The sequence below is a fragment of the Siniperca chuatsi genome, linkage group LG8 (assembly GCF_020085105.1).
Source record: "Siniperca chuatsi isolate FFG_IHB_CAS linkage group LG8, ASM2008510v1, whole genome shotgun sequence".
Lineage (NCBI taxonomy): Eukaryota > Metazoa > Chordata > Actinopteri > Centrarchiformes > Sinipercidae > Siniperca > Siniperca chuatsi.
Genome location: NC_058049.1, coordinates 3,961,772 through 3,989,618, shown reverse-complemented (window position 1 = coordinate 3,989,618; position 27,847 = coordinate 3,961,772). Strand labels below are relative to the sequence as shown.

At 39.8% G+C, this 27,847-nt stretch overlaps 2 protein-coding genes across 12 annotated transcripts in view; one reads left to right on the top strand and one right to left on the bottom strand.

The window, feature by feature from the left end:
* The window catches only part of ppargc1b (peroxisome proliferator-activated receptor gamma, coactivator 1 beta), a 90,510-nt gene extending 76,566 nt beyond the window's left edge, over positions 1–13,944 (top strand). The window contains exons 7-12 of the mRNA XM_044205696.1: positions 3,279–3,343; positions 3,894–4,551; positions 5,532–5,589; positions 5,818–5,936; positions 6,975–7,102; positions 7,762–13,944. Coding sequence (XP_044061631.1) covers positions 3,279–3,343; positions 3,894–4,551; positions 5,532–5,589; positions 5,818–5,936; positions 6,975–7,102; positions 7,762–7,853 — 1,120 coding nt within the window. The 3' untranslated portion in view covers positions 7,854–13,944. The remainder of the gene's footprint in view (positions 1–3,278; positions 3,344–3,893; positions 4,552–5,531; positions 5,590–5,817; positions 5,937–6,974; positions 7,103–7,761) is intronic.
* The window catches only part of pde6a (phosphodiesterase 6A, cGMP-specific, rod, alpha), a 100,410-nt gene that overhangs the window by 37,073 nt on the left and 35,490 nt on the right, over positions 1–27,847 (bottom strand). For 10 of the 11 annotated variants that reach the window (XM_044205699.1, XM_044205698.1, XM_044205701.1 and 7 more), the window contains 4 exons: positions 26,935–27,009; positions 24,253–24,336; positions 23,710–23,878; positions 21,554–23,393 (listed from right to left, as the gene is read on the bottom strand). In XM_044205699.1, coding sequence (XP_044061634.1) covers positions 23,350–23,393; positions 23,710–23,878; positions 24,253–24,336; positions 26,935–27,009 — 372 coding nt within the window. In that variant the 3' untranslated portion in view covers positions 21,554–23,349. Of the gene's footprint in view, positions 1–21,553; positions 23,394–23,709; positions 23,879–24,252; positions 24,337–26,934; positions 27,010–27,847 lie in introns of those variants that run through there. The other variant, XM_044205702.1, reaches the window with a different exon arrangement.

The window sequence follows — 27,847 nt, the reverse complement described above, 5'->3', positions numbered from 1 at the left end:
ACAGTACCCATTTTGCCACAAGGTAGATTTTTTTTTGGGGGGGGGGGGCACAATGCAAATACCATCTAGAATTTTTTTAAATAGTAGAAATGCAATTGTAGTCGTAATATTAATAAATTAATAATAATAGGAATGACAGCTATAGGAAAATTAATGTCAGCATCAGTAACCAATAACAACAACTGTAGTAGCAGTTGTCGAGCAGGAACACGGGGGCAGCAGGTGGCCCACAACCACAGATCCAGTCTCTGCGGCTCCGGAGGCAGAAATACCTGCTGAAAGTGACAGAAGGAGAGAGGAGAGAAATGAGAAAGCACAGAACTACGAGAGAGAGAAGATGTCGAGTTAGTAACATGCAGTAATGGGATAAAAATGCATACAGATGGAGAGGGAGAGAAAGAGAGAGGAAAGAGGTGCATCATGGGAAGTCTTGCAGCAGTCTAGGCCTATAGCATCATAACTAAGGGATGGTTCAGGACTCACCCGAGCCAGCCATAACTATAAGCTTTATGAAAGAGGAAAGTCTTAAGCCTACTCTTAAATGTTGAGATGGGGTCTGCCTCCTGAACCCAAACTGGGACCTGATTCCACAGGAGAGGAGCTTGATAGCTGAATGCTCTGGCTCCCATTCTACTTTTGGAGACTCTAGGAACCACAAGTAACCCTGCATCCTGGGAGCGCAGTGTTCTAGTCGGGTAATAAGGTATTATGAGATCTTTAAGATACGACGGTGCCTGACCATTAAAAGCTTTGTAGGTGAGGAGAAGGATTTTAAATTCTATTCTGGATTTTACAGGAAGCCAGTGCAGAGAAGCTAATATTGGAGAAATATGATCTCTTTCCTCCTGTAATGCCAATTACATGTTCCAGTCTCTGTAATAGGATGTGATGGTCAATGGTGTCGAACGCAGCACTAAGATCTAACAAGACAAGTGCAGAGACAAGTCCATTGTCTGATGCAATTAAAAGGTCATTTCTAAGTTTCACCAGTGCTGTCTCTGTACTATGATGCACTCTAAATCCTGACTGATAATCCTCAAATAAACTATTGTTATTTAGAAAGTCACACAGCTGATTGGCGACTGCTTTCTCAAGGATCTTAGAGAGAAAGGGAAGGTTAGATATAGGTCTATAGTTGGCTAAAACCCCTGGTGGGCAAGAGTGGGCTTTTTAAGAAGCAGTTGAATTACAGCTACTTTAAAGGATTGTGGTACAGCCTGTTAATAGACACAGATTGCTACAGTGCTGAAAAGAAACCTGGGGTTGTTTTTATTTTCCTCTATTAATGATGAGTAGTAAGCTGCTCTGGCATTACGGAGGGCTTTCCTGTATGTTTTCAGACTATTTTGCCAGACTAAACGAGATCCTTCCAGGTTGTGGGAACGCCATTTCCTTTCAAGTTTCCGTGATGTTTGCTATAATTTGCGGGTTTGGGGGTTATACCATGGAACTGACCTTCTTTGTTTTATTATCTTCTTTTTTTAGAACAGCGATAGAATAGAGTGTCGTTCGCAGTGAGCCTGCAGCGCTATCAACTAGATGGTCAATTTGGGAGGGGCTGCGATTCGCATAGGAGTCCTCTGTTATATTGAGACATAACATTGAATTAAATGCAGATGGAATCGCTTCCTTGAATTTAGCCACAGCAATATCAGATAGACATGTAGAGTAAGAGTTTTTGCCTAATGGCATGTAGTCCAGTAATAGCAGTTCAAAAGTTATTAAATAATGGTCCGATAAAGAAGGATTCTGTGGAAAGACTATTAAATGTTCAATTTCAATGCCATATACCAGAACAAGGTCGAGGGAGTGGTTAGGCCTAGGCCTCTTACATGCATAAGAGTAGAACATGGCTGGGCTCTTTTTCAAGTACAGTTTTCCCACTTAGAGTCTGAAGTAAATTCCAAATGGATTCAATGGAGGCTACTGTTCCACATTGCTGAGGAAATGCATTCAACATCATGGGAATCGTTATTTATGAGTATGAGCGAGAGACTGATTCCATTAAGGCGCAGAGGATTGTTTCAGCTATACTAATCTAATCTAATTCTGTAAACACGCAAATTACTGCGTTAATCACCCTTGCTGTAATTTTTAAAATTCAGCACTAATTGATTTGATCCTATTTGAGTATTTGTTTCATTGTCTTAATTATATAATCTAATGCTTCACAATCTGGCAGTAGTCCATAATTAATACATTTTCACTTCAAAGTATTAAGTGTTTGGCCTGGGGATTTGTTGTTGGCAGGGTGAAAAGGTCTCCGAAACACAGTTAAGACCACTGTGTGACACATAACACAATACTAATGTAAATATTTACATTCAGCATAACAAAGTTTGACAGCACTATCTAGACCATACTGGATTTTGAATCGCAAACCCGTTAGTCTTAGATGTGTCACCTAAAAAGTTGTAAGGGAGTAAGAATATGAACAAAATGACAAAACTGTCTTCATGCTTCAAAGAGAGCCCGGATCTGTTTTTCAATGCATTTCAGTAAGCACAGTTTGCAGTCATGTCATGTATAATCTCATAAAACTGTATAATATTCTGAACTTGTAACAAGATAAACCAGGCCCAAATTCAGCGATATTATTCCAAGATCCCTAATGAATCGGGACCCCTGGCTGGCTTACTCAGATTTTAATCTCTGCCAGACAGAGTGCCTTCACTGCTCTTACTTTTCCAAATTAACCCCCCCCCCCCATCAAACCCTGGAACTTCTCCAGCTCTAACCAGTCACAAAGCTGAATGTTTTCCTGTACAAACCCCTGGCGTCCGTTCATCTAAATGTATCTGTCTTCTTAAGTGCTCATCAAAAAAACCCCAAAAAGTTGTGTTTTTTATTTTACTCTCCTGTTCTCTGTGGAGGGTAAGTAATAGCCCGCCTGAAGCCAATCCACTCGGCACTGCTCCTGCCTTTCATGGCAACTGGAGAAACAGAAACAGACAGCCAGAAATAGAAAGCAGAAGAAGAATAGGGGAGAGGACAGCGGAGTACATATGGTGGTTGTGATAAGAAATGAGGAGCGCTGAGAAATGCCAGTAGCATTTACAGGGAGAAACATAATTCAAATTCAGCAGACATCAGCTGAAACTGTGCTGTTTTTATTTTAAGGGGAAAATAGCTTTTACTGAAAGCCTTTTAAGGCTGTTATTGGATTCCTGTTGACTTGAATGTTTGAAAAATACAACAGATTCCAACATGACACAGCAATCTTTAATTTCTCTCTCTCTCTCTCTCTCCTTTGATCTCTGTTGTCTCTTCACCACCAGAGAGTCCCAGTACAGCACCAAGCCTTTTGAGCAGACGCTCAGTGTCGATCTGTGTGGAACGGCAGGTAAACACATCTCATGTTTACTCAATTGTTTGTTTGGATATACATTGATGTCAACAGGTTACAGCTCTAAAGATACAGTCATAAGGGACAGGGATAGTGGGACCAAATCTTATTTTGTTTGGGATTAGAAGTAGGAGGAAGCCGTGCATCAACATTGTTAGAGATTTCTCCTTGAGCTGATGCTGAAAGTGTCTTAAAGCAATAGTTTGACATTTTGGGAAATACGCTTATTCTGCCAGAGAGTTAGATGAAAAGATTGATACCATGCTCATACCTGTACGGTAAATATGAAGCTGGAGCCAACAGCCGGTTAGCTCAGCTAGCATAAAGACTGAGACCAGGGGGAAACAGCTCACCTGGTTCTGTCCAAAGGTAAAATCTGCCTGCCAGCACCTCAGAGCTCAATAATTAACAAGTTATATCTCATTTGTTTAATCCATACAAAAACTGAACTGTAAAAACTTTTTGGTTATACGAGGCGTTATGGGCTGGACTATTTCTTGGCAGTTCATATCCTTCTCATGTGGGTATCTCCTGCTTCCCCCTTCAGGTCTGACCCCTCCCACAACCCCACCTCACAAACCAGTGGAGGATGAGCTCTTCAAACCGGCAGAGGGAGGAAAGGGTGGTGAAGGAGCAGGTGGTGGCAGCAGTGGCGATGGAGGAGGTGGCAGCGAGTGTGTTCAGTCGGCTTCAACCACCAACACCAATGTTGCCACGAAGGGCTCATCCTGGGCTCATCGTGCCCACCACCAACGGAAGCTTCCAGAGCAGACGGAGCTGTATGCCCAACTGCGCCGCATGGGCCAGGCTGGTGACAGTGACACCCACCGCACCTTTGGCGACCACGACTACTGTGCGCTGAGCCTCGGGGAGAGCCGCAAGCGTAGCGCTGCCATGCTTGGTGCCATGTTGCAGGCACAACGAGGGAGCGATGGAGTTAGCACCCTAGCACCCAGAGCAGCCGACAATCAGGTATCGGATGGAAAGGGCAAGGAGAACGGGGAATGGCTGGTGGTATCAGAAGTCGCAGAACCACTTGAGAAGCAGACAGTGGTGATATTATCATCGCCGCCATCAGACTGCCAGTCAGCAGCTGCCACGCCACCAGCCTCAGAGGAAGAGGGTGAGCGCTCGTCTGCATCTCGCTCACCCTCGCCCATCCTCCACCTGTGTCCCGACTCCCCCGCCAGCAAGACAGACTCCAGGTGAGACAGAGAGACAATGAGTGTGAGAGGATGAAAAGGAGAAGTGTGAAGATGTGGATCAAGGGCATTAGATCAGCAGTGAAATGCAGAGAGAATCACATAGAGGGACAGAGAAAAGCAACAATGTGGCAGAGGGAATGAGAGAATAGTAGAACACAGTATGAGATAAAGAACAATTCTGCATTTTTTTAAAAAGGCATGTTAGACATTTATACACGCCAAGTATGACTCTTTAGTGTTGTTTTCTCAGCATATTGTGCCACATACAACTGCTTCACGGCACAGGCTCTACAGTCTGAATCTACTTTTGTGTTGCTGTAAAAAGAATGGCTAGAAGTACAGTGTTGTTGCAAAATTTGAATGAAGAGATTACAGTGAGAGATGCCTCAGTATAAACAGCATGGCGAAATCTTTGACGGTTGACAAATTTCTGGCGTCTTACGGTATACAGTATATCACTCAACCCTAGAGACAAGGGTAAACGAAGGTGCCAAAAGATCAGGTTAGATGCTGGAGGCTGAACTCTAACTCTACATGCAGACATCTTTAGTTGCAATGCACCGCACACCTTAAGTCAAAGCATCAACCGTTGTCACTTCAATTTGTTTTGCTGCTTGTGGCTGCAAAAACTGTACCTGACCTCATTCTAAGTTAGACTGAACTGTCTAACTTAGAATGAGGTCAGTACTAATTTCTATCCTTGTAAGTTACTGTTTGACTTGACTGTCTCACATAGAATGAGGTCAGTGTTCATATTATTTCTGTACATGGAAGACAATGACTGTATGGAATGGAATGTAAGAGAAAAAGACGATAAAGAACAGAGCGATTCCGTACTGCAGTCGGTGGGAGAAAGTCTCCTTTTTTGCCGCAGTTGACCTGTTTCCTCATGTCTGACATTTCAGTTTCACCTTGTGTCCGTCCTTATCTCACTTACTATCCTCGCTCTCTTTCCCCTTTCCTTCCTCGTCCTCTCTTAGTGAGAACTCGGAGATCTGTCCCGACGACAAGCAGAGGAACAAAACCAAGTCTGACGAGGTACAGAGAACATTCACGCTCTACAGTCTTCTACATACTGCAGTACTGTTGAATTAAAGACACTTTTTCAAATCAGGATGACACACTGCATGTAAATGAACACAGGGTCTTAAGTGTTGAGCCTCAGGATGCCACCCTACACTCAGCCTTCCTGCTTCAGTTCCCACATCTATCTGTATTCTGTATTGTCCTTTGTCCTGACTGTTGCCATGGTTTCCCTGTTGCCAGGACAACTGCCAGGTGTTTTACATCCACAACCTGCCAACCAGTGTGACCCAGAACATGCTGAGGAAACGCTTCCAGGTTTTCGGCAAAGCAGAGGACTGCAAAGTCATCATCTGCAACGAGTAAGTGTCCTGAACTGGATTCCTTGATCTGAAGAGAGGAGAGGAGAACTTTTTTTATGATACAGTAAACCTAGTTTTTGTGCTGTGGGTCGCAGTCTGTGTATGCAAGTTGCACTGACTTTATAATCAGATGTCATTAATTCATACTAGATTAAGACGTAAGTGCTTGAAAATTTGAGTTACTGGGCTTGGTAAATGAAATGTAAATAGCAAGTCATCATCATCATCTGAATTCCCCTGAAGTAATTTGGCAACCTGTGGGAAACGGCGTTGAGACGCAATAAACACAAAAAAAGATAATGAGAAAATAAGAAGGCAGTCTTTGTTGACATGAAAGGCTTCAGCAGGACTGAAAATCACAAACCTTGACAATTTGTCGGATTAAAAGTTTTTAAACCCCCGTCTATGCTATATATTTTGCCTGAAATAAAAAGTCAGACCTAGAGGTACTATTGCAAACTAAAATTGTAATGACTACTGCAGGAGTTTGTGCCTCTTGTGTTCCTGTTTTTGTTCTAATGTTGAGTTGTCATTTTATGTAACTATTTTCAGTTTTATGTCTAAAAAGTTGGGACACTTAAGCCTTATACTGAAACATAGAATGCTAACCAATGAGACACCTAGCAACAACAGCGGTCTGCACTTTAACATTTAGAGTTAACATTTTCTCATGTTTGTGTAGGTTACTTCAGGTGCTCTGGAGTTGGGCTTTGCACTGATGCTGGTCACTGCTCCCAAATAGTTAGAATGGGTCAATGGCAGAGGACAAATTTCCCCATGGTGATTAATTAAATATGTCCAGAGACAGATGAGACCAGTAAAGATGATGTTTTTGGTTCTGCAGCTTTTTTGTATTGGACCATTTCAATTCAATTATTCTTTCAATTTGTGCATTGCATGCACATTGAATGATAGGATTCATATGACTGATTCTGCATTCTCCATCTCTACTGATGCCAGCATGCACCTTCTTCATCTCCTCAAAAGCAAACTGTCATTATCTTAATGCATGTATCTGTCTCTCCCGTCTGGTTGTAGGGAGCGCTGTGGGGTGATAAAGATCTGCCAACCAGGGGTTCAAAGACACTGGAGAGAACGGGAGACTGTGTTCCAGAATGGACCTGCGGGCCTAAGGAGGCTAACAAGGAAACGCTACATAGATCTTGGTAATGAACACACACACTGATAAAGTTATAAGCGGCTCAACTAGTAAAACAGCATGACTTGCATCAAATTGCACCAGGCAACTATGGTGGCCCCTAGTGGCCCCCCTAGTGGCAGTGAAAGATAACCCTTTTTGAGCCTGTGTTTTAAACTTGTATAAACCCCTGACTAATGTGTCCAAAGGCCTTGACATCTCCAAGTGTAGCGTCAGTAAAGCATTGTGAAGAAAACCTTCACCTCTGGGTGACAAAGTGGTCTCTTAAGACATAGCTTTTCATTTATCACAGTCACACCAAAGAGTGGCACAGTGGAAGCAATTGGTAGTGCTGGAAGCTTGGTGATGTAGTGACTACTGGCTGGTTTTGCGGTAGCTACTGACTATTAGTAGTTACTAGTTTTGTTTGTGACAAAATAGAGTTGTCAAATGGTTTTCAGTGGTACAATAGTGAAAATGTGCACGTCAAAATTCACCTGAATGCGAAAGCACCAGGCGAGTTTACTGCACCTCCTTACTGGGTTTATGAAGCACACATTCCATCTGAAATGATCTTTGAGTAAATTGTACTCAAGAAAGATCGAGAGGAAATGTTCTTTACAAGGACTTGGAATCTGACTTGGATTTCTTACATTTGACAATGACCCTTGTTTTTCTGTCTTGTAGATGAGGCAGGTCCGGGCCCCGTCAAGAGCAAGTACGATGCACTGGACTTTGACACTCTGCTAAAGGAGGCCCAGAAGTCCCTGCACCGCTGACAGCACAGTGCCCCTGACTGGCCAGCCTTAGTAAACTGCAGCAACACCCCTCTGACTACAAGGCTCTGCCCTCAGACAGGCCTCTTAGTACCTCCATTCAAGGCAACCTCGCAAAATGTTTACATTTTTACCATTGGAATAAAAGTAACATTAAGGACCTTGTTGTTTTTTTAAGTTTCTTTCACCGGAGGATACTGCTTAAAAGTGAGAAAGCCACTGGGAGTCTGGTGGAGTTAAGAGACAATGGAGGAAACGACTTTTAACAGTAATGGTACAACACCTAAAAACGATAATGATACAGCTCTCTGCTGAACAACTAACAAAGCTGTATGTGTTGTTGAAATCATCGCCCCGCCTTGGAAGAGCGGGCATGAGACCTCTGTAGCAAATCGTTGCTATTCCTGCGTTGCGTTGGTCGTTGTGGTGTGTGTTTCTGCGTGTGCGTGTTCTTTGTTCTGTTTGTTTTGTAAAAAAAGAAAAAAAATCCCCCTTTTTCCTGTCACGGATGGTGAATCTGCAAGCTATGTTCGCCATGAAGTTTTGCGGTTGTATAACCAGAAAAAAAAAAAAAAACCCAACCCTGCTTTGTTTTAGCGAAAAATTGTGGATGTTATAAATTTTAAAATCTATTGTGTGTGCGTTATGGACAAAGAATATATATATAAAAAAAAAACTTAACATAATCATTTGATGACTGATAAAGTTTACAAATCTAAAATGAAGAAGAAAAAAATCATGTTTTTTTCTTTTTTGTAACTGTAGTGCTTCCTTGATTTGATCTATGCACTGTAAGGAGGTAAATGTCTCCGCTATCCTCCACTTTCCCCCCTTTGACTCTAATCTCTAACTCTGCCATGCTGACTATTTTGGCTTCTGCTACTGGCTGCTGCAGGCTCTGTTTGATAGGCATTTATACATTAAGACCCCAACTCGGTCCTGGGAAAAATTTCACCTCAAAATATTTTCCAACCCATGTGAACTAAAGCATTTATTGGGAAAGCATGTATCTTAAATGTTGCAAAAGCTTTGAACTGGTGTCAAAATAAGCTTAAATAAGATACACATATAGTTCCTCTTTATTTGTCAAAATAACTACTATGTGGCTATAATGGGTCACAAAGAAGTTTCAAAAAATATTTACTAAAGCAAAGCAAATCCCAGGATCGGGGCTAATGTTAGAAATCCGGTTAGGGTTGGGTTAAAACAGGAGTTGGGTCAGAATTAGATATGGGATAAAGTCAGGGTAAGATATGCATTATCTGTGGACGGATGCCAGAACTAATGGTTGTGATAGTCAGTTTTTACAAAATAATGTGTGGGCTTCATTGGTTGATTCCAGGTCCATTTTTTCCCACATCTAGAGGGGTCTGGATGTATCTTTGATAGGGTCCCACTGAACATGTGTCCATTAAAGGCTGCAGCCTAATGACACCCCGCCCCCCGAATGCCACAGCCAATGCAACAGTTACTGTTTACATTTGGATTGGAGCAAGCAGGACTAAAATGGAGAAATTCAAGTTGGTAGCCACTGACCCAGTCCAATCCTCTTTCACATAAGGTCCATCAGTCATTACAGGGCAAAGTACTGTAAATTAAATTCAACTATTTGGATTGTCCAGGAATCCTTTTTTTCAGGAGAAGACCAATTTGCTCCCCATAATCCACCCATCGAACATTGCTATTGCCAGAAGTAGACGAATCTGTGGGTTCAAATGGAATGTATTCAAGAATCTGAATGTAATCATTGTGTTTTCCCCATTTCTGATTGCCCAAAGATTGTGGAGCTTTTTGGTGCTTTTAAAAAGGTAGACTTGCTTAGTCATCTGGTTGACTGCATGTGACCAATTCTGGCTTGAAGTACAGTCCAGGTAGCGCCTAATTTACATTTCTGATGCAGCCAGTAGCACCCGCCATGAAAAAGGGAGAGAGCCTCCAAGCCTGCCAATCCAGTGGCACCACACCGCCACCTACAACACACCCAGGGCTTGAAAGTAACAAAGCTTCGGCCGAGAATCCAATTTCTCGTCTGAGAGGTACTGTATCAGCTGAGCATCTCTACCTCACATCCATCCCTGCTCCCCCTGTCTTTTTATTTCCTCGTTCTACTGGATGCCCCTCCTCTTTTATAAGTCTCTCACACTTTGTTTTTTGTCAGAAATGTTGTCTGTGTGAGGGTTTCCCCAACTGATGGGCAGTTATGGGTAGTGTAGGGGTTTGTGTTTGATTTTTTTATACTATGACTCCTACCACTAAGCCCCTTGTGATGGGAATAATCTCTCTCTTTCTCTAAATCTTTCCTTCGCTTGCCTCATAACGGTTTTTAGTGTGTCTGTCTCGACCTTGTGTCTTTGTGTAACTGAGTGTTTTGTCTTTGTCTCGTGTTTGAGTCGGACACTGCTGATGCTTGCAGGTCGGTGAGGAGGGACGGGAGAGGTTGAATGATGTCTTGGTGGTTGGTTGGTCCTTGTTTAGAGGGGAAGATTCCCAATCTTCACCCGCTGCCCTCGGTTTCTTGTTTTCTTCAGGGACATGCCATTCCTCCCGATTTCCCTGTTCCTCCTCTCCTTTCCCAGGAATTTTAATAAAACGCAACCCGACTCTTTCTCTAACTTTAACTCTATCGCTTTGTCTCTCGTGGGTTCAAGGCCTTGTTTCTAGGTCTTCCCTAAACCCTGGTTAACTCCCTGCTTTTTAACAGATAATCCCTCTTTCCCCATCCTCTTCCTTGTCCTTTCTCTATCTAATCAACTCCTTGGTAACACACACAAAAAATTGAATGTTTACATCACTCGATTCTCCTTTGACTTTATTAGGAAAGCACACTAAGTACAAAGGCGCCTTATTCAGTGTTTTAAAAGATATAACAGCAAGTGAAGTGGCCTAGAGGGACGCACCTTCTCCAGGCTCACTGATGTCCAAAACGAACAAAAACAATTTAGTGCTATACATACTGATTGAGAAACAAGGTGTCAAAGGAAAAAAAAAAAAAATCAGAAATTTTAACTAATTGCGAACAACTGAATGAGTATTTGTGCTTAGTATGTATACTACTAAAAAGTGAGAGAATGTGCTGGTTTACATATTAAAAAAAGAATATATTATAATATATGAATATGAAATGTGTATATAGCACTATGCCTTGTTGTAAACATAAAATGTATTGTGTGGTTTTTTGGTTTTTTTTTTTTTTTTTTAAGATGGCGGGTCATAGTTGATTGCTAATCAGACAGGAGATAGTCAGGTCGGTTTTGTTCCAATGAGTTAATGTTTGTTCAGTACAAGGAGGAAATTAAGGGAAAAAAATAAGTTCAAATGACTTCACACAAAGTCCAACACTGTTGTAAAAGAAAGACAAGTATCCCTTTAGACTATCACACTAGAAGGGTCTATTTCTTTGCCGTTTATGAAATGACTAAATATTTTTTTATGGGTTTTTTTTGTTTTCTTAAAAAGCAATTTGAAATGCAATACATAATAATCTTATCTTTAAGACAGCCTTTCCGAAAAACTGAGGTAATAATGTACAGTGTATGGTTGGTTGTTGAACTACAACACGGGCAATCTTTGAGCTGCAGATTCAATAGGCTACTGTACTGTATGTAGATTGCTGTTAAACACAAAAAAAAAATCCTAAAAAACAAACTACAGGAAGAATGTGGTCAGTTGCGTCGTAAACACATAACACGTATACAAAAGAAATCGTACTAATATACTCTTGCACAAATAACGTCCCAAGTAGTGAAATATCTTCACAATATTTTCTTCTCATTGAAAGCAAACTGTTGTAACTATGTTATTACCACGTGGTGCACAGGTTTGTAAAAATCTGAGTTGCATTGGATATTTGTAGTACAGTAACAGCTAATAACTATACATGTATGGGGGAGGGAGGAAAAGAAGAAAAAAGTTGTCGCTGGTTTGACCCACTTCAATTTTCAGACTAGTTGATACAGATGAGGTAGACACTGTAGAAATCCCAGTTTCATTGCTGCACCTTTACTTCATCCCAAAAAGAAAGCATTTGGATTAAATTAATTACAATCAAATACAAAGTTACAGAATGGTATAATGGTCCAACTAGCTGAGAGGCAATGGAGTTTTGTGTTTGCAAGATTGTGCATTACTAAAGCAGGATAAATGGAAAATAAAGCATGACGGCAGCCTGATTTGACATTTGTGAATGCTGCATGTACAAAAAGCAGAAGATGTAAGGGGACATGAAAAGAAGTACAAGTGGGAGAGAAAGTAAAGGGGTGGAGGTCAAGGATGAGAATGGGAGAAGAAATTTGCCTTCAAACCTGAACATGGAAAGGTTTCAGTTTTAGTTTTTCTTACTGATGACCAAAATGTTACCTTAAAAAGGCTTTTAGTTAGCAAACCTTAACTGTTTTCACATGACAAATATTGTATGTGGCAAAACTAGTTCCTGTTTGGCTTGCTGCTTTGTTATCCTTTTCGTGGAGGAAGAGCATACACAGTTTCTACATGTAATCCCAAATTCAGACCTCCACTTATTTGAGGAAATCTTGAGACTGCAGCATGTGGTGGGATATCTACAGTGGCCGTCGCTGTGCCTGCGAGGGTGCCTCCATTGTTCTAGAGGTGAATGACATCGAAACTACCCCATTTTTCATCGTGGCAAGCCTTAAAAGCCATTTATTATTAAAGTTTCAACTCCTTTCCAATCCAATGTGGTTTATTATTAAATAATTACTGACGTAATTAAAACTTTTTTCAATAGCCATATTATAAAAAGGTATATACATATATATGAATATATATTTGTGTGTTTGTGTAGATATCTAGATGATCATATACTTTCTTATAGAAAACTTTGATGTTGACCATTCTCCTCAGTGTTTTGAGAACACGTTGACGCATTTCAACATAATACCGTTGTCCGCTTGGTCTGGGTCCGAGGTTGATGGACAACGAATCCAAATTTTAAAAAAAAGTAAAAAAAAAAAAAAAAAATCAAATAAAAATAAAAAAACCTTCCAAAGGGAATTACCCTCGTCAGAATGCAATACCTTTCTTTCCACTCACCATTTCAGAAAAATGGAAAATGGCAAGAAAACCATAAAACTTGATAGGCAAGTTGACCAAAAAATAAAACTTCAACAATAAATAGCGTGTGACGGCTCACGAAAAATGTGACATTTTCGCTGGCCGCGTCAGATTCAGTTTTATAGATGTTATGTTTCCAATACCATGGCCCACTAAAAACACTTCTTTGTTTTTATGTCACTCACTGTTTCTTTAGTTCAGTAAACAATGTATCTGTCAGCTTGCTACACTATCAAATTAGCCCCTACCAGGACAGGAGTGCTTGCAATACCGGCCTGATACTGGCTTCAGATTCCACTTTCGTCTTTGATCTGCAAAATGGTTGTTTCACATTTTAACTTCAACAGTTGTACAATACACAGAAACTAATGGCTAATCTGTCAAACTTGATGGCAACAGTGATGTCAAATAGGCACTTAGTAGGGACTGCAAACTGTCAAACTGCTAAATGTGAGTGGGTGTTTTTTTTTGGTGGAAGAAAATATTTTGACAAAGGGCATACATTGTTGTTGTTTTTCATTACTATTGATTTTATTGTCTATTTACATCTAATGACTATCAAATTCACAAATTATTTTTTTTTTCTTTTTTAACTTAGTTTTTGGTAAAAACAAAAAAGGTAAATATTGCTAGTCAGATTTTATATTTTTACATATGTTGGTTTTATTTTGCGTTTCTTCTTTTTTATTTATACGCCATTTAGTTTGGATGTCTTTAAATGGTGTTATTTTCTCCGTTTTGTGTGAATTCATATGTCTTGAGAATGTGGAGACAAAGGCATTTCAGTATTTTTGAATCGTTAAAATCTAGTTTCATAGAAGCGGAAGTATCTGATGTTATAAATTATATTTTAATTCATGTAAATAGTTTAAAACAGAAGACTATGGCTTCCTTTTAAACTGAATACATTTCTCTTCAGAGATTGTTTACATTATGAAACTGTAGAGATGTGCTCCTCATATACTGTATAAAGTACATATATTCATTGATTTGCCTCCAAAAAATAAAATCCTAATGAACAGCATTCTTTCGGTGCATGTGGTGATTTTTTTAACAAGGAAGAAATACCACATTACAATTTAAAGCATTTGTTTTAGCTCACTGTAGACCGTATTTAGGGCTCCTACTGAAGACAAATCTTCAAAATCAGGTAACAAATGTTTGGTTCATTTTTAAAAACTCCAATTTTCTTAAACTGTAGTTTTTAGCAAATGTTACTCAAACAGGACTAAGTCCACATTTGGTGCTCTAGTGCGTATTTGGGGCAGCAGGGTGGTGTATGTGGGATTGAGTCAAAATAAACTACAATGTGTGTGTTCATGGTAATGAAGGAACATGTCACCCAGCGCACTGGAGTGGCTCAATTATGTGTTTTTAGTAGTTTCTAGACAACAATGGAGCTCTATTTATATACACACACACACACACACACACACACACACAACTGGTTAGTAGGATAATTTCATTGTTGGTTTGGGTCTTTTCATGGGATTTGTTGACAATAAGAAAAATATTGAATATCACAAAGCCTTATCCTTTAACTGACATTGGTTTTGTCAAAAACACTTTTTTCTGTAGTTTTTTGTCTTTTCTTTACACAACAAATGAAATGAAAGTGAATTTTGGTGCTCCAGACAGAAAGCGAGCCCTATCTCTGCAAAGCATGGTGATGAAACCTGCCCAGTGGTTGGTCACATCCTCAGTGTAGTTGTACCCTGCTTGATTAACTTTTGCATTGGCCCTAGAAAGGCTACTTCTAAGTGCAGTATATGATTATGTGATTATATGATTATTATTAAATGGGAAATGTAATCACTATTCTGTTACTTCACACTTTTGTGTCTTTAAATACTTAGTTATTACAGGTTATAATATTGTTTGTGCTGAGTGTTAACATGGTTACACAAGACTGCATGTATTATGTGACTGCCGTGATGATGCGAGGTTCAGCTTCATAAAGCTGTATGCTTTACGACATTCCCTCTTTCCAGTCTTCCCCTGGTTGAACAGCGTCCTATTAACAGGTCGCTGGCAATTTTCTGCCTGGCTTAACTGTGATTCACATGTCAGTGACTGCACTGATGATGTCGGTGCATGGGACATCACTATACTAGCACTGCTGTAGTGATCTCTGGTCTTCTGTCACTCCCACACCAGCAAAAACACATGGGAACATATGTGTTTCACAAAACCCCAAGGCTACGAGGAAGGAGGAAAATCTAAATGTACCAGGCTGAAAATAAATTATATTCAGCCTGGTATGGAGCAAAACCACCTGAGAGGGCCACCTGACAGGGCAGAAGGAAAGGACTAAGGATATAAATAAGAGTAAACACAATTTTGTGGATGGTTAAATATGTAGGTTTTATACACAGGCCATAGAAAAAACCCCACAAAAACAGTCCAGAGCAAGATATTGACCACCTAAAACTGACCAAATGACATCAGGATCCATAGGCGCCTCTGCGAGCCAAATAAAACAAAATCACATCAATTTTTAGAGTAATTTTTCAAACTTTGGAACATGTAGTTCTAGAGTCAGTTTTGTTTTTCCTAAAGAAAACATTGCTTTCAATCTGACAGGGCTTTCACACCAACAGCAAGGCCATTATTTCCAATGGAGATAGTGGCGCAAACTTTGGAGAAAAGTTCAACTAAATTGCTCTCTGACCCAAACTATGATGACCTTCACAAAGCACCAAGTGCATTTGTCCCAAAATGGCAAAACAAAAGTCTGAATTCCTGGAGTTCTGTACCTCTACTCTCTGACAGAGACTTGAGTAAAAACCTCAATCACGGTCGAAGTGGTCGGCGAGGACAAGGATACCGGGTTAGAAAATGTTGTGAGCCGCTTTGTGCTGCTCTTCATTCTGTGCTCTAGTTCGTTCAAACTATTCCTTCTTGCATGTTTGGTCTGAAACCAGCATCGGGTGGTACCAAGAAGTTGCACCCAGATCCAAACTAACTACAGGAAATGATCACAAAACATAAAACTGCATGAACATTTTTTTGACCATTGAGAGAAAGAATTCAAAAAGAAGCTCTAGGTAACTTCTTATTTACACATCTAGAAGTCACAACAGCATGAGCATCCCATTGGAGTTCACTTGAAATGTAATATTTACTCTCCTTTGAGCTCTGGTTTGGCCTCCAACTCCTGAGAAAAATATCTGGCTCTTTAGCAGCTAGATATTCCACTTTCTTCACCAGCTAGTTGCTAGCCTAGTCTGACTGCTGTTTGTTGCTGGGTTCATCAGAGCTTTTTTGCTGAAAAACAGCTGCCTGCTGCTGCTGGAAACCAGGTTGATGAGAGCCATTCAGACTCCAGAAAACAATGAGAAACCAATACAATGAGCTGAAGGCAGCTAAAATGTGTAGAGCTATACATTTTAGGGTTAATTCTCTGCTTGATACAAGACACCCTGCATTCTGCATGCTCTTTGGCTTCTTGTATCTGAAATCTCATTCTTGTGGTCTCTACCCAGAACTCATGACCACAGGTAAGAGTTGGAACATTGACAAATTGCAAATTCAGGAGTTGCACATACAGGCTCCATCTTTCTTCCTTTCATCATGACTATCTGGTACAATGCAATTGTATGCAACTAGCTTGTCCTCAACTGTGAACAAGACTTCAAAATACTTTAACTCTTTCACTTGGGGCAGCAAATCACTCCTAATCTGAAGCCGGAAATCCACCGTACCATGGCCTCAGACAGGAACTGGCTCTTATTCCAACCACTTCACATTTTGGCTACCCACCAAAAGCGTAGACCCTCCATTCCTTGGCTAAGATGGTACAGATTCTGTTCATAAATACTACAAACAGAATCGGTGACAGGGAACAGCCTCGGCAGAGCCCACTGCTCACTACAAACACGCTCGACTTACTTCAGAGAATACAAACACACCTTTCACTTGTTATAAATGAACCAAATGGCTCGTAGCAACGCACCCAACAATCTATATTCCCACAGTATATACGGTATAACATAATACAATTCAACAGCACCACAAACTACAGCCTCCAAAATTATCATAAAGTTGAATCAACACTTCTCAAACAGTTTCAACAAAAACTGATCATAACCATCATAAAAGGTAGGATTTATTGCAAGGCTGTTGTATCAGACTGTGTTAGTTTTAGCTAGGTGTCCCTAATAAACTCCCAACTGAGGGTACATATTAACATTATAAACTTCTTACTACAGTGAGATGGGAATTAAATAATTCACGTATGATCAAAGTAACTTCTTTGGTTAATACATCCATTTGTAAAGCATTAACCTTTGTTTTTAAAAAAAAAACTTTTGCTTATTAATTGTACAGCCCAAAGCCAGTGGAGAAAGCAGACGATTAGAAATCCTCCTGTCAGCCATTTCACGTCCTGCTGTCCTCTGTTTGGTTGTTTCTGTGGGGCAGTCGTGACTGCAGCAAACAGAGCTGCTCTGCAGTGCAGTGCAGACTGAGTTATTAGACACACAGTGTCGTCCTCATGAGCTTCAGCTTAACTCTGACAGGGACACCAGGACAAGACACTACTGTCAACCATGAACCTCATACCTTCTATTTTTTTGTCACACCTCCCATGTTGAGATTGAGTGAATGATGTTTGTTTATCCATTCTATCTGATCGCATTGTGGCTAAATTGGTGACATTTTCAAAATTACACCAATCCAGCCTTGGATTAGGGCACATTTGTTTGCTTATTTGTTTCAGCCTTTCCTTCCTTCTTTCCCTCTTGAATTTATAACATTGTAACAAACGCATAATATCTCAGACACTGATGGTTAATTTGTCCCTGAAACTTTGGTGAAAACATTTCTCAACCTGCAACTTTTATGCTCCTATTGTACGGATCATTTAACCAGCCACGATGCGGAGCTCGCACTGAAGCAAGCATGTAGCCCCCAGTCGATGTTGTCCATTGAAAATTCCAATAAAGTTCATTCGAACAAGACGACCCAATTTTGCAGAAATTAGTCAGGGGCGACCAATTTGGTACTAAAATCGGGCTTAATCCGTAGTGTCTTTACTTGGATTGGCCGGCAATTGAATGCCACATTGCCAGAATGATGCATCTAAATGTTATGTTCCAGCATTTTGAAAATTACACTACTGATAATTTTTTTTGCTGGAAAATCTTAATTTTAAACCATCAAAAATGTTCCACCTTTTCCTCTACCCTAACCTTTTTCCTTTCAGAAAACATACAAATGGTGGCGACGACGGCGACTTTTATTTTACGTTCGTTTTTTTGGGGAACGTTGTGTTTCAGTATTTTCAAAATGAGACTGATTGGCCTCGATTATGGGAGGGGAACATTTACAGGTCAAAACAAAGTGAAATGTGCATAAAAAAACATGTTTATTGTTGCTTATTTTTTAAATTATGTTTGTGAGTACATTTTGCTGTTATTCATTATGACCTTCAGTTTTCATCAAATCCAACTGAACTCCAATTTTTTTATGTTTATTTAGACAGATGGAACACACACAGAAACATCAAAACCAATTAATTATGCTTTAAAATGCATTGCAATAAATTCATTTTAGACATAACTGCGGAGAGCAGTATAAGGTCAAAGGTCACCTTGTGCAACACACTGATAACTGTTACATTCAGTGGATGCAGACCTTGTGTGACACACATGCACAAAATGATGACATACAACCAAAGACCTCTGCTATACTTTAATTTTTACTTAAAGCTTGAATAAATTACAGGTTTCTGGCTGTATTTTGAACTGCTTCACAGTACAGCAGTATTTGGTGTTATATCACCAAACAGATGCAAGCAAATTCAATGTGTTGCAGTTTGCGATACGGTTGGTTTCTGCACAGCACCTGCACGTTGCTCAAGTTGTTGGATAAGCCTCTTAACTTTCCTCGTGAGACATGTTGATCCAAGCAGCCACATACACCACACCTGCTGTGACTGAAATAATTTGGCATGGTTTTCTGCAAGCATTAAAGAAAGGTGAGAAAAGACATGAAAAAGGTCACATCATTGTGTCCTCCTTAGATCACATCTCCTCTCACATCGTTTGTGTTATTTTAATATCCTTTTTTTCTGAAAACAGGAACAATCCAACTATCGCAGCAGTTATTTCACACGGTTCTTGGCGCTTCAGTTCTCTTTGTCAGTTAAATTGTTATACAGTATCTACCGCTGAAGCGATTCGTTGATTAATCCAGTTGTTGATCTTTTATTGATTTTAACAAATCAATTCACCTTTTTAGTAATTTGCTAAGTAGAAATGCCACACATTTGTTAAATACAGCTTCAAAATGTGTTTGATTTTCTTGCTTTCCATTTCAAACTCATGCTGTACAGTTAAACATTGTTCAACCCCACAGAACTTGATTTGAAATTCTAGTGAAGATTACAGGGCTTCCAAAGATATCAAATATATCTGGCTGAATTTACAGAAAATGTGTCTAAAATGCTGCACAATTAATCTAGAATATTACCATTTGATGGAATAGTGCAGTCATTAAAAAAATGTAGTCTTGGGTATAATATATTAATCAGTGTAAACACTTTATCAACGAATTGGATCAATACAGAGTATATATGGTAAATATATATGATACTGTTAAACTGTGGGGAATAAGATTATATAAAATAACCTTAAAGTTACTTAAAAGAAAACCCGGATATTAAAGGGTTGCCAAGCAGCAGGCCTGGTTATACTCTGGTCTGGTCTGCTGCGGCTCTAACACATAACGCAGGTGATCTACTGTCAGAATTTCAGGTTATTCTTGTGTGATCAGAGCATCGGCTAAATACAATACATACAAGTGTGCATCATAAAATGCTGAGAATGCATTGCTGGGTCAAGAAAGCCTGAGAAAACTAGTCAGGAGACTTCCTGCGCTTAGAAACTGCAGCCGACCCATGCATAGTCATCCTATAAATAGTCCTGCATCGTTCTCTCGGCTGTGGCTCGCAGGCTGGCAGCTCTGCAGTCACGACTGCCCCCGATCGCTGCTAGAATGAGGCTAAAGCTCCCTTCCTGTAGGCTCACTGGTTGTACTGCAGCTGCTACTCTCCCTCTCTCTCTCTCTCTGCAGTCACGGGTTGTCCCTGCGTCAGAGCCAAGCTTTGCATGCTCCCCTGATCATCACAACCATATACGGCAATCCTTTGAGCTCCCAGCATGCCCTTACGTCATGGGAGACTTACGTCACACACCAGTGACGACATACTTAGATTATGTATCCATGCTATCATTAAATTACTACAGCGTGTGAAGGAGGGAGGGATGGGCGATGATGAATTTAGCTCATGTCCTGCCCCCTGTTGTGGCTCCAGTGGCGATCAGTTTTCATTATCCCACTCTGGCGTCATATTGTGTTTTGTAACAGTATTACGCATGGCTCTAGGTGGGAAAATTAGCTAATGTGTACAACGCATGCAAATATTTATACATTGTCAGCTGTTGTGTAAGTCTTCTTCTATGCATGTTTCCTGCAGCAATCCAGCATTAGTGCTGGAGACAATTCTCTCTCATCGACACACATATCTAGTTACTCTCATTCAGCCAGTTTCCAGATGTTTACTTCTCAACAAATATTTACATGTTGAACGGTGAAAGACAACACGTATGCTACAAAAAGTTTGTACTTTTCCACAGCTGCTATATGCATCTGTTTTGTCGAAAAAAACATGAGCAATGTTTCTCTGATTTAAATTCAAAACCCTTTCCAAAGCAGTTTCAATTAGATTTTTTCTGCTTTTACCATGAAAATCTTGTGCTGGGGCTAGGTTTTGAGTGGTGCCAGGATTTGTTTTCCCTAGAATTCTCTAGATAGTGTGCCCTTCCTTTGTCCTCAGGGTGAGCTGTAACCAAGTAAACAGGGATTAAACCCAGTTCTTACCTAGATCTCTTTTGTAAATCATTTGTGCTTACTGGGTTGTTTTGTTCAAGCAAAGTAACTGGACAAAAGGACTAACCTGTAGAAAAACGTAAAGCCTGACAACCTTCTTGTAGAATCGATAAACATTTGTGGTTTGAGATGAAAATATTTAGAATTTTGTTACTTCTTTTCTCTGGATTGAAATTGATGCGAAGACAGACTACCAGCGGGGATACCTATTTTTGGGGAAATACATTTTGGCACAACATTTGGCCAGGTCCTCCACCCTGCTGTCAGTCAAATGCTTGCTGGGTTGTAAATCCTCATGGTTGAAAAGAGTGCAAAACTTTTTCAAGCAGATTCTCTCTGGAATTAAATGAAAGTGCAGTGAGAGTTCAACAAAGAGAGAAAGTGTGACGAGTCACACGAACGTATGAGTGTGTAATGCTGAAATACACACATTTCTTTTCTATGCAGAATCGATGCAGTGGACATTCACACATAGTGAGCAGTGGTTTATTTAGATACTACTTTCTACTATGGAGACATTCACACATACTGTACACACACACACACACCAGTACTTGCTCATCAGGTGTATTTTTCACAAAAGTAGCTACATCTGCTAATTAACAGAACATACCAAGACACAAGAAACTGATTCAAAATCAGCATCCGTATTTAACAGCACACACAGCAAAAACTAACACACTGAACACTACACTACAATAAACAGACACAGCTCAGTGAAAACACAGACACCAAAGTAATTCAGTAGGAAAATAGCGATACAGCTTTACTAATCTCAGCAAAGTGAACTACAGTAAAAATTAATACATTTGAGGGTGAGAAATTAGTCACCAGAAACACAGCTTTGCCTATATTGATTCGCTTTAGTTTTCAGCACAAGTATTTACAAGCTTTCACACGAAGCGTCACATGGGGAAGATGGTACTGTATGTAATGCTAAAAAGCCTAAATTAAAACATTATCTTGTAAAAGGCTTAAATACACAGTATAAACTGTCAGTAACCAACCAATGACAGAGCAACACGATACATATGGTATTCACAGCATACAGCTATTTTACAAGCAGTGTTCTCAGATTTTTTGTTTTGCATTACAAAGTTATAAATTCTGACCATTTGACAGCATGTAGACAAACAAGCTGAGACTAATGTGTCAACACGGCTAATGTCACAAGACCCGAGCCAAAAATACATAATTGTTGACATTTGATTCACAGACACTACTGACATGCCTGCTGTGGAATGTTATTAGTCGGGGTTGCAGCCGTTTCCCTCTCTGTGTTTATAAAACTGCATCATAAAGGACCCACATGTACAAAATCCACAGGATATAAAGCAAAATACCAAAGTACCTAACCATCAGAGCCACCGTGGAGCTACAGTTTGCTTACATCTTTTTTGCTATTATTTTTATTTTATTGATATTGTATACAACAATATGCATATATTTGCCTGATCAAGACAAATGTCTTGAACTTTTTTTTTTTAACCAAGGATTGAAGTTTTTCTCACCTCCTCAGGCTGCAGATTTTTTTCCAACATTTTGCTATTCTTGTCCTGTTGTGACCCACCACACCCACCAAGTTCAACAATATACTATTTTGTTTCAAAATCAAAAGTTTTTTAGCACAATAAATACTATCTTAGAGCATGTACATTGAAAATTCCAGCTGACCCATAAGTATTAAGTTTAATCAGGAGACCCTGGTGTTTGCAAGTTTAAAAATTTGGTGATCAAACATGGATTCAAGTTTGGTGTAGATTCCATCTGCAGATAACCCACCAGCCATCACCACAGATACTTTAAATCTACTCTTAAAAAGGAAAAACTGATGGTTTGCATGCTTTGATCCATTAGCTACTCAACAGACTGTGTATTGTAACAGTTCTGCTAAACATTGTCTATAGCATACCTTTCTAGGCTGCTGCCGGTTTCAGTTAATGCCAATACAGCATTATAATTAATTTAAAGAGACTTGCATGGTAGTGCGGTATAAATAGCGACTGTTGCGGAAACTCTTTCTTGTTGGTGTATTGAAAAGGCCTGTAGGTAGCTGACATTCAACACTTAAGTTGCCATCTGAGTAGGAACATTTTCCATGCAAGAAGCTTCCAAATTTTGACAAGGTCCATGTTTCCTTATTGTTGGTCTTCCAGTTTTGAATTTTAGATAACATGGGTAGCTTGCTGCATGTAATGCCTTTTGGTAGCTGACTCTCAAATGTTAGATGTTGGAGCTTCCCACAAACACCTGAATAAACCATCAAGCCATGTGCATCGAATGAGTAATACAATATAGATAGACAATAGGATAGACAGAAGAGAGAAAAATGAGGAGACAAATATCAATAAATACAGCCGTAGGAGACATTTGTAACGGGTATTTTGGAGTGAGAGATGCGCTCTCAGTAAACTGAATCTTTGAGTCAAGATCTGATAAATGACAATGAAAAAATAAAGAAAAGAAAGATCTTTTGCGGAAGCCCATTGCTGGACCACAACAATGTAGCAAGCAACCTGGTACTGTTGTTGTATCTCTAGCTGAGAATACAAGTCTTTGATTGTGACTGGGCTGCATTTGCTGCAGGAGGAAGGAAGGAAAGAACAAAGGAAGGAAGGGAGAAAGGAAAAACAGAGAGGAAGTTATTTTTTTTATATAAAGTGACACCATGAAAAATGTATTCAAAACTTTTTTACAATTTCTACAGCTGTATGTGTTTATATCTGGGTCTCTGTGTTATTATGGTTACCAAGCAGCAATTTTAGCATACATTTCTCACTCAAATGTACCTCAAAATTGGCACATAGACTGTTTAGGCTCAGAGGCATATACGTCCCACATGAAATAGAGAGAGTAATGCATTGTCTGTGTGTGTCCACATGTCTGAGCATCCTACCTTGTTTGGTCGCTGCAGCTTTCTGAGCTTCCTCCTCCTTGGCTTTCTTGGCCTCCTCGAGAGCAGCCAGTTTGGCCTCGTGTATCTCCTTCAGGGCGTTCCACTCCTTCCTGTTGTTCAGCAGGCGGTCCAGCATGGGCGTGATCTCCACATGGAAACGACTGAACTCCTGGGGCGCAAGAGAGGAGGACGAGTCAACATAAATTGCTTTGTTAGATCCAAACAGTTATTAAACATTTATTAAATCATAAAACTATAACACTAACAAATGAGTCTCAGATTGTGTGAACAAAGGCGATTATGGTAATCCAGTTGCACACGTGAACCATCTTGAAATAAAATTACTCAGCCCAAAATGAAGTTAAAATGCCATCAATTCCCAGATAACACAGATACCCTTAAAAAGGTGGTCTTGAGATCAAATTGGCGTCATACCTGCATGTAAATGTACCTAGTTTTAGCCAGCTGCCAGTGTTCATTGCAAGTGTTTGGTAGGAATCAGTAGTGAATGTTTCTGTGCGTTTGTGTGATGTGAAGTCTGACCTTGTACACAAAAGAGCAAACAAAGTCGATGAAACCACACTGCAGCTTCGGCAGATCATCTGCTTTGTTTCTGTCCATCATAGGCTGAAGGAGAGAGAGAGAAAAGTGTTTCAAACACCCACATCTGGTCATCAAGCCTACTGCTAAGCCCTTGCATTTTAATGTATTTATGTATACTATGATTAAATATTATAGCAATTATAGCAAGGGGTCTTTTTTGATGTAATTTGCTGCAAAAGTATTATTGCTTTGAAAACAAATCAAGTTATCATCGCTTTAACAGAGTGTATAAAACTTTTCACACATACACGTCAGTACTTTTTGTAGTTTAAAGAAGCACAGAAACTGCTTTACCAAACTGAAACACGCTGAAACTACTTATTGTATAATACTTTAACTGTACACAGGGAGTGGACATCATAACAAAACCTACACAACATAATGTTAGCCAATCCAATAGCCCTGCCATAAATACTAATACATTGAGATTAGTGTTACAGAGGTGTTCGGAGGCTGTAGTTTGTGTTGTTGTAGCATTGGATTGCATTATCTTGGTGGCGCTATTATTTTGTCCACCCTGTTGTCATGCTGCAATAAATGTGGACAATACAATTTTGTAATAGAGTTAATTTATCAGCTTATTGAACTTTAGGATCTGTTTTTATAGGTTGACACAAGTAGAAAACTGAAAGTACAGGATTGTTCTTGAGCACAGCACCGGTGCCTTCCTAGCCCCCGTGAAGCTGTTCTAAAGCTGACCTCTGATGTCTTTGTAGAGTTTGCGGTGGGGAGACCGTTTCCCTAAATTAGGCAGGACTTTTTTTTGTAAACATACACCTGTTTTATCAGCTACAGTACAATCACAAAGAGAGAGGGTGCTCCATCCTCACTAACTGAGAAATTCAAATGTTAGAAGCATCCACTCATAACCCGAAACCCAAACAGTCTCCTGAAGCAGCAGAGAGTGAGCGCTCCTTATAGACAAGCATCACTTTCTTTGGAATAAAAAGAGAAAAAGTGTAAACTCTGCATGCTTGTAAAAGACGGCTGTAGTTCCTCAGTGTGTCATTTCCGAATGTTAAAAAAATTTGAATGAACATGTGAAGTTACATTAGATTCACATTAGCAGCCATATCCAAAATGTACCTGGTGTACCTGGCAGCACACTCTGGACTGTAAAAACCTGTTAGAGGAAAGTTCACGCTGGCTGTAATTGCTGGCAAAATTGCCCACCTACATTTCCTGATAAAACTGTTCAAGTGTCACAGCCTCTGCAATGCCTTTTTTTCCCCTTGTCAGACCACAGTGAGTCACAGAATTGACTGCTGGGAAAATACAAACTGATCAAAAAAAGTTTTCCCTGCTGATACAGATGCTATTAAATTTAGAGCACTGTGAGGTGAGAGAGTGTGGGATGGTGCTTCTTGCACTTCAAGTGTCTCAAGGACACGGGGGAATGAAACAGAGCGAGGAGAGAGAGACACAGAGGCAGAATGGAGGAGCGAGCCCGGGGAGGTTACGGTCGGCTGGGTTAGGGCCACAGTGCCCGCTCTTTCTGTATCAGTGCTCCACATAATGGCATGTACATGGCTCAACACCGCCGCTACAGGGAACTAAATCTGTCTTTTCATTTTGTCTTCCAACTGCGTTTCTGTCTCTTGTTCTCCTTCTCTCTCATCATGTCCTTCCCGCTCTCAATCCTAAATTGAAGCCCCAAGGAGAGCCTTGTCCTGCAGTAATTCCCAGGATTCCAGTCCACCCACCAAATCCTCTTTCCCCTCCTCTCAAACTTTAGTTTACTAGCACAAACTGATTAACAGCAAAACTGGAAAGATACGAAAAAAAAAATTACACAGAAAAATCCAGGAACACAAAATCACACATTTAACAGCTTTTTGCAGATTGCAAGAGTTCAGATTTGCATTATTAACAAGTTTAAACTATAGGACCATGTTCACATTTGTTCAGATTATAGTTATAAAAAACAAACAAACGTATCTAATCAAAGGCCTTTAACTAAAAAGAAGTAATCATGGTCAAATCGGGGCCAAAATCAGCCTTTACTTGTGTACCAAATTTCTGCAAAAAATAGATCTCAAACAGCATTTAGACAGGATAATACTGTGTAGCAATTACTGCACTTATGACATCTTATAGAAATACCATGATTATGTTCAACTACAATGGACATTTTTTTTTTACAGTGGAGTATCAGGGATCGGCCAACATGAGTTTTTGAGGGGTTTTGCATTTTACCCTGTTTTATACCAAAATTAAACATGACTTTGTCACAGCAATAAAAATATCATATTTCAACAAGTAATAAGTAATCTGCAATTAGTAAAATTACATGAAATCATCATATCACAGGTGAATTTTTAAGAGAATATCAAATCGACCTTAGATTTTAGCAAACAAATATTTTAGCTAACATTTTACTTTTCTACATCCTGCCATAACCCATCTAGTAATAATTATGTTATGCTTTTCAAAGGGAAAAGCTTTTTTTGGAAGTCAGAGGTCAACTATAAATAGAACTGCAGCACCGGTGGAGCTGGAGGGAGTTTTGTGTTTTTGCTCCAGGGGATGTCAATAGGAGGATGCTGCTTCCATCCATTCCTCTAAACCTTCTGTTTTTTTTTAGCATCTTTCTCTCAAACATCACTCTCTCTGTGTCCTTACAATGGGTTGTTGCTCCAGGACTGTCCTCTCCAGGTCTCCCTGCTCCCAGAACTCTGCAGCTACAGACAGCGCCACCTAGAGGATGAATCACAAAGTTTTGAGCTGTCAGTCAAAAGAAATTTGTCTCAGTGTTGTTGTTGACAACACAAAAAGTGACAATAAAAACAAATCACATGTACAACCATTATGGTGATTTTGATCATCACTTCAACAAGGACATAGTCCTCTGTACTTTCGAGTCCGCTGGATGAACTCAAACCACGTAATAGACGAGCTGAAAACCAAGCTGTTCTTTACAGTTTTTGAAAAGTTGACAATTAGGGGATCAAGGTTTTCAAATATGAGTGACAATATGTTCCGTCTGTATGGGTTGGGCTACAACATCACAAGTTCCCAGAACCCAAGATGTCATCTTTAAGTTGCCTGTTTTGCACAACAGTCCAAAACCCAAACATGTTAAATGCACAATGACATAAAACAGAGAAAAGCAGCAAGTCATCACATTTGAGTAACTGGAAATTTTTACTTGTACGATTACTTGATTATCAAATCTTATTAGACAAATTGATTAAGACTAATAATTTCAACACTATGTATTCTGTTGGAATTCTCCTTTAAGACAGAGGCTGTCATATACAATAGCTGCTGTTGGAGCACGATTTCCATGAGGCTGATTTAAGTATTGAAAATTTTATCAAGCAGGAAATCTTCCCTTACATGTTGTTAAAATCATCCTACAAAGCTTTCACAATGTCCCATAAATGAGAATCTTATTCACAGCTCATGAGGCAGTTTCAGGCTGTGTGTCTCAATGAGATGAAAGCCTGTTTTTTCTGCCCGCACAAACCTATAATGGAGCAACGTGAGATGTGATGAATAATATGAATTCTGTATTCAGGGTAGAAACCTCATT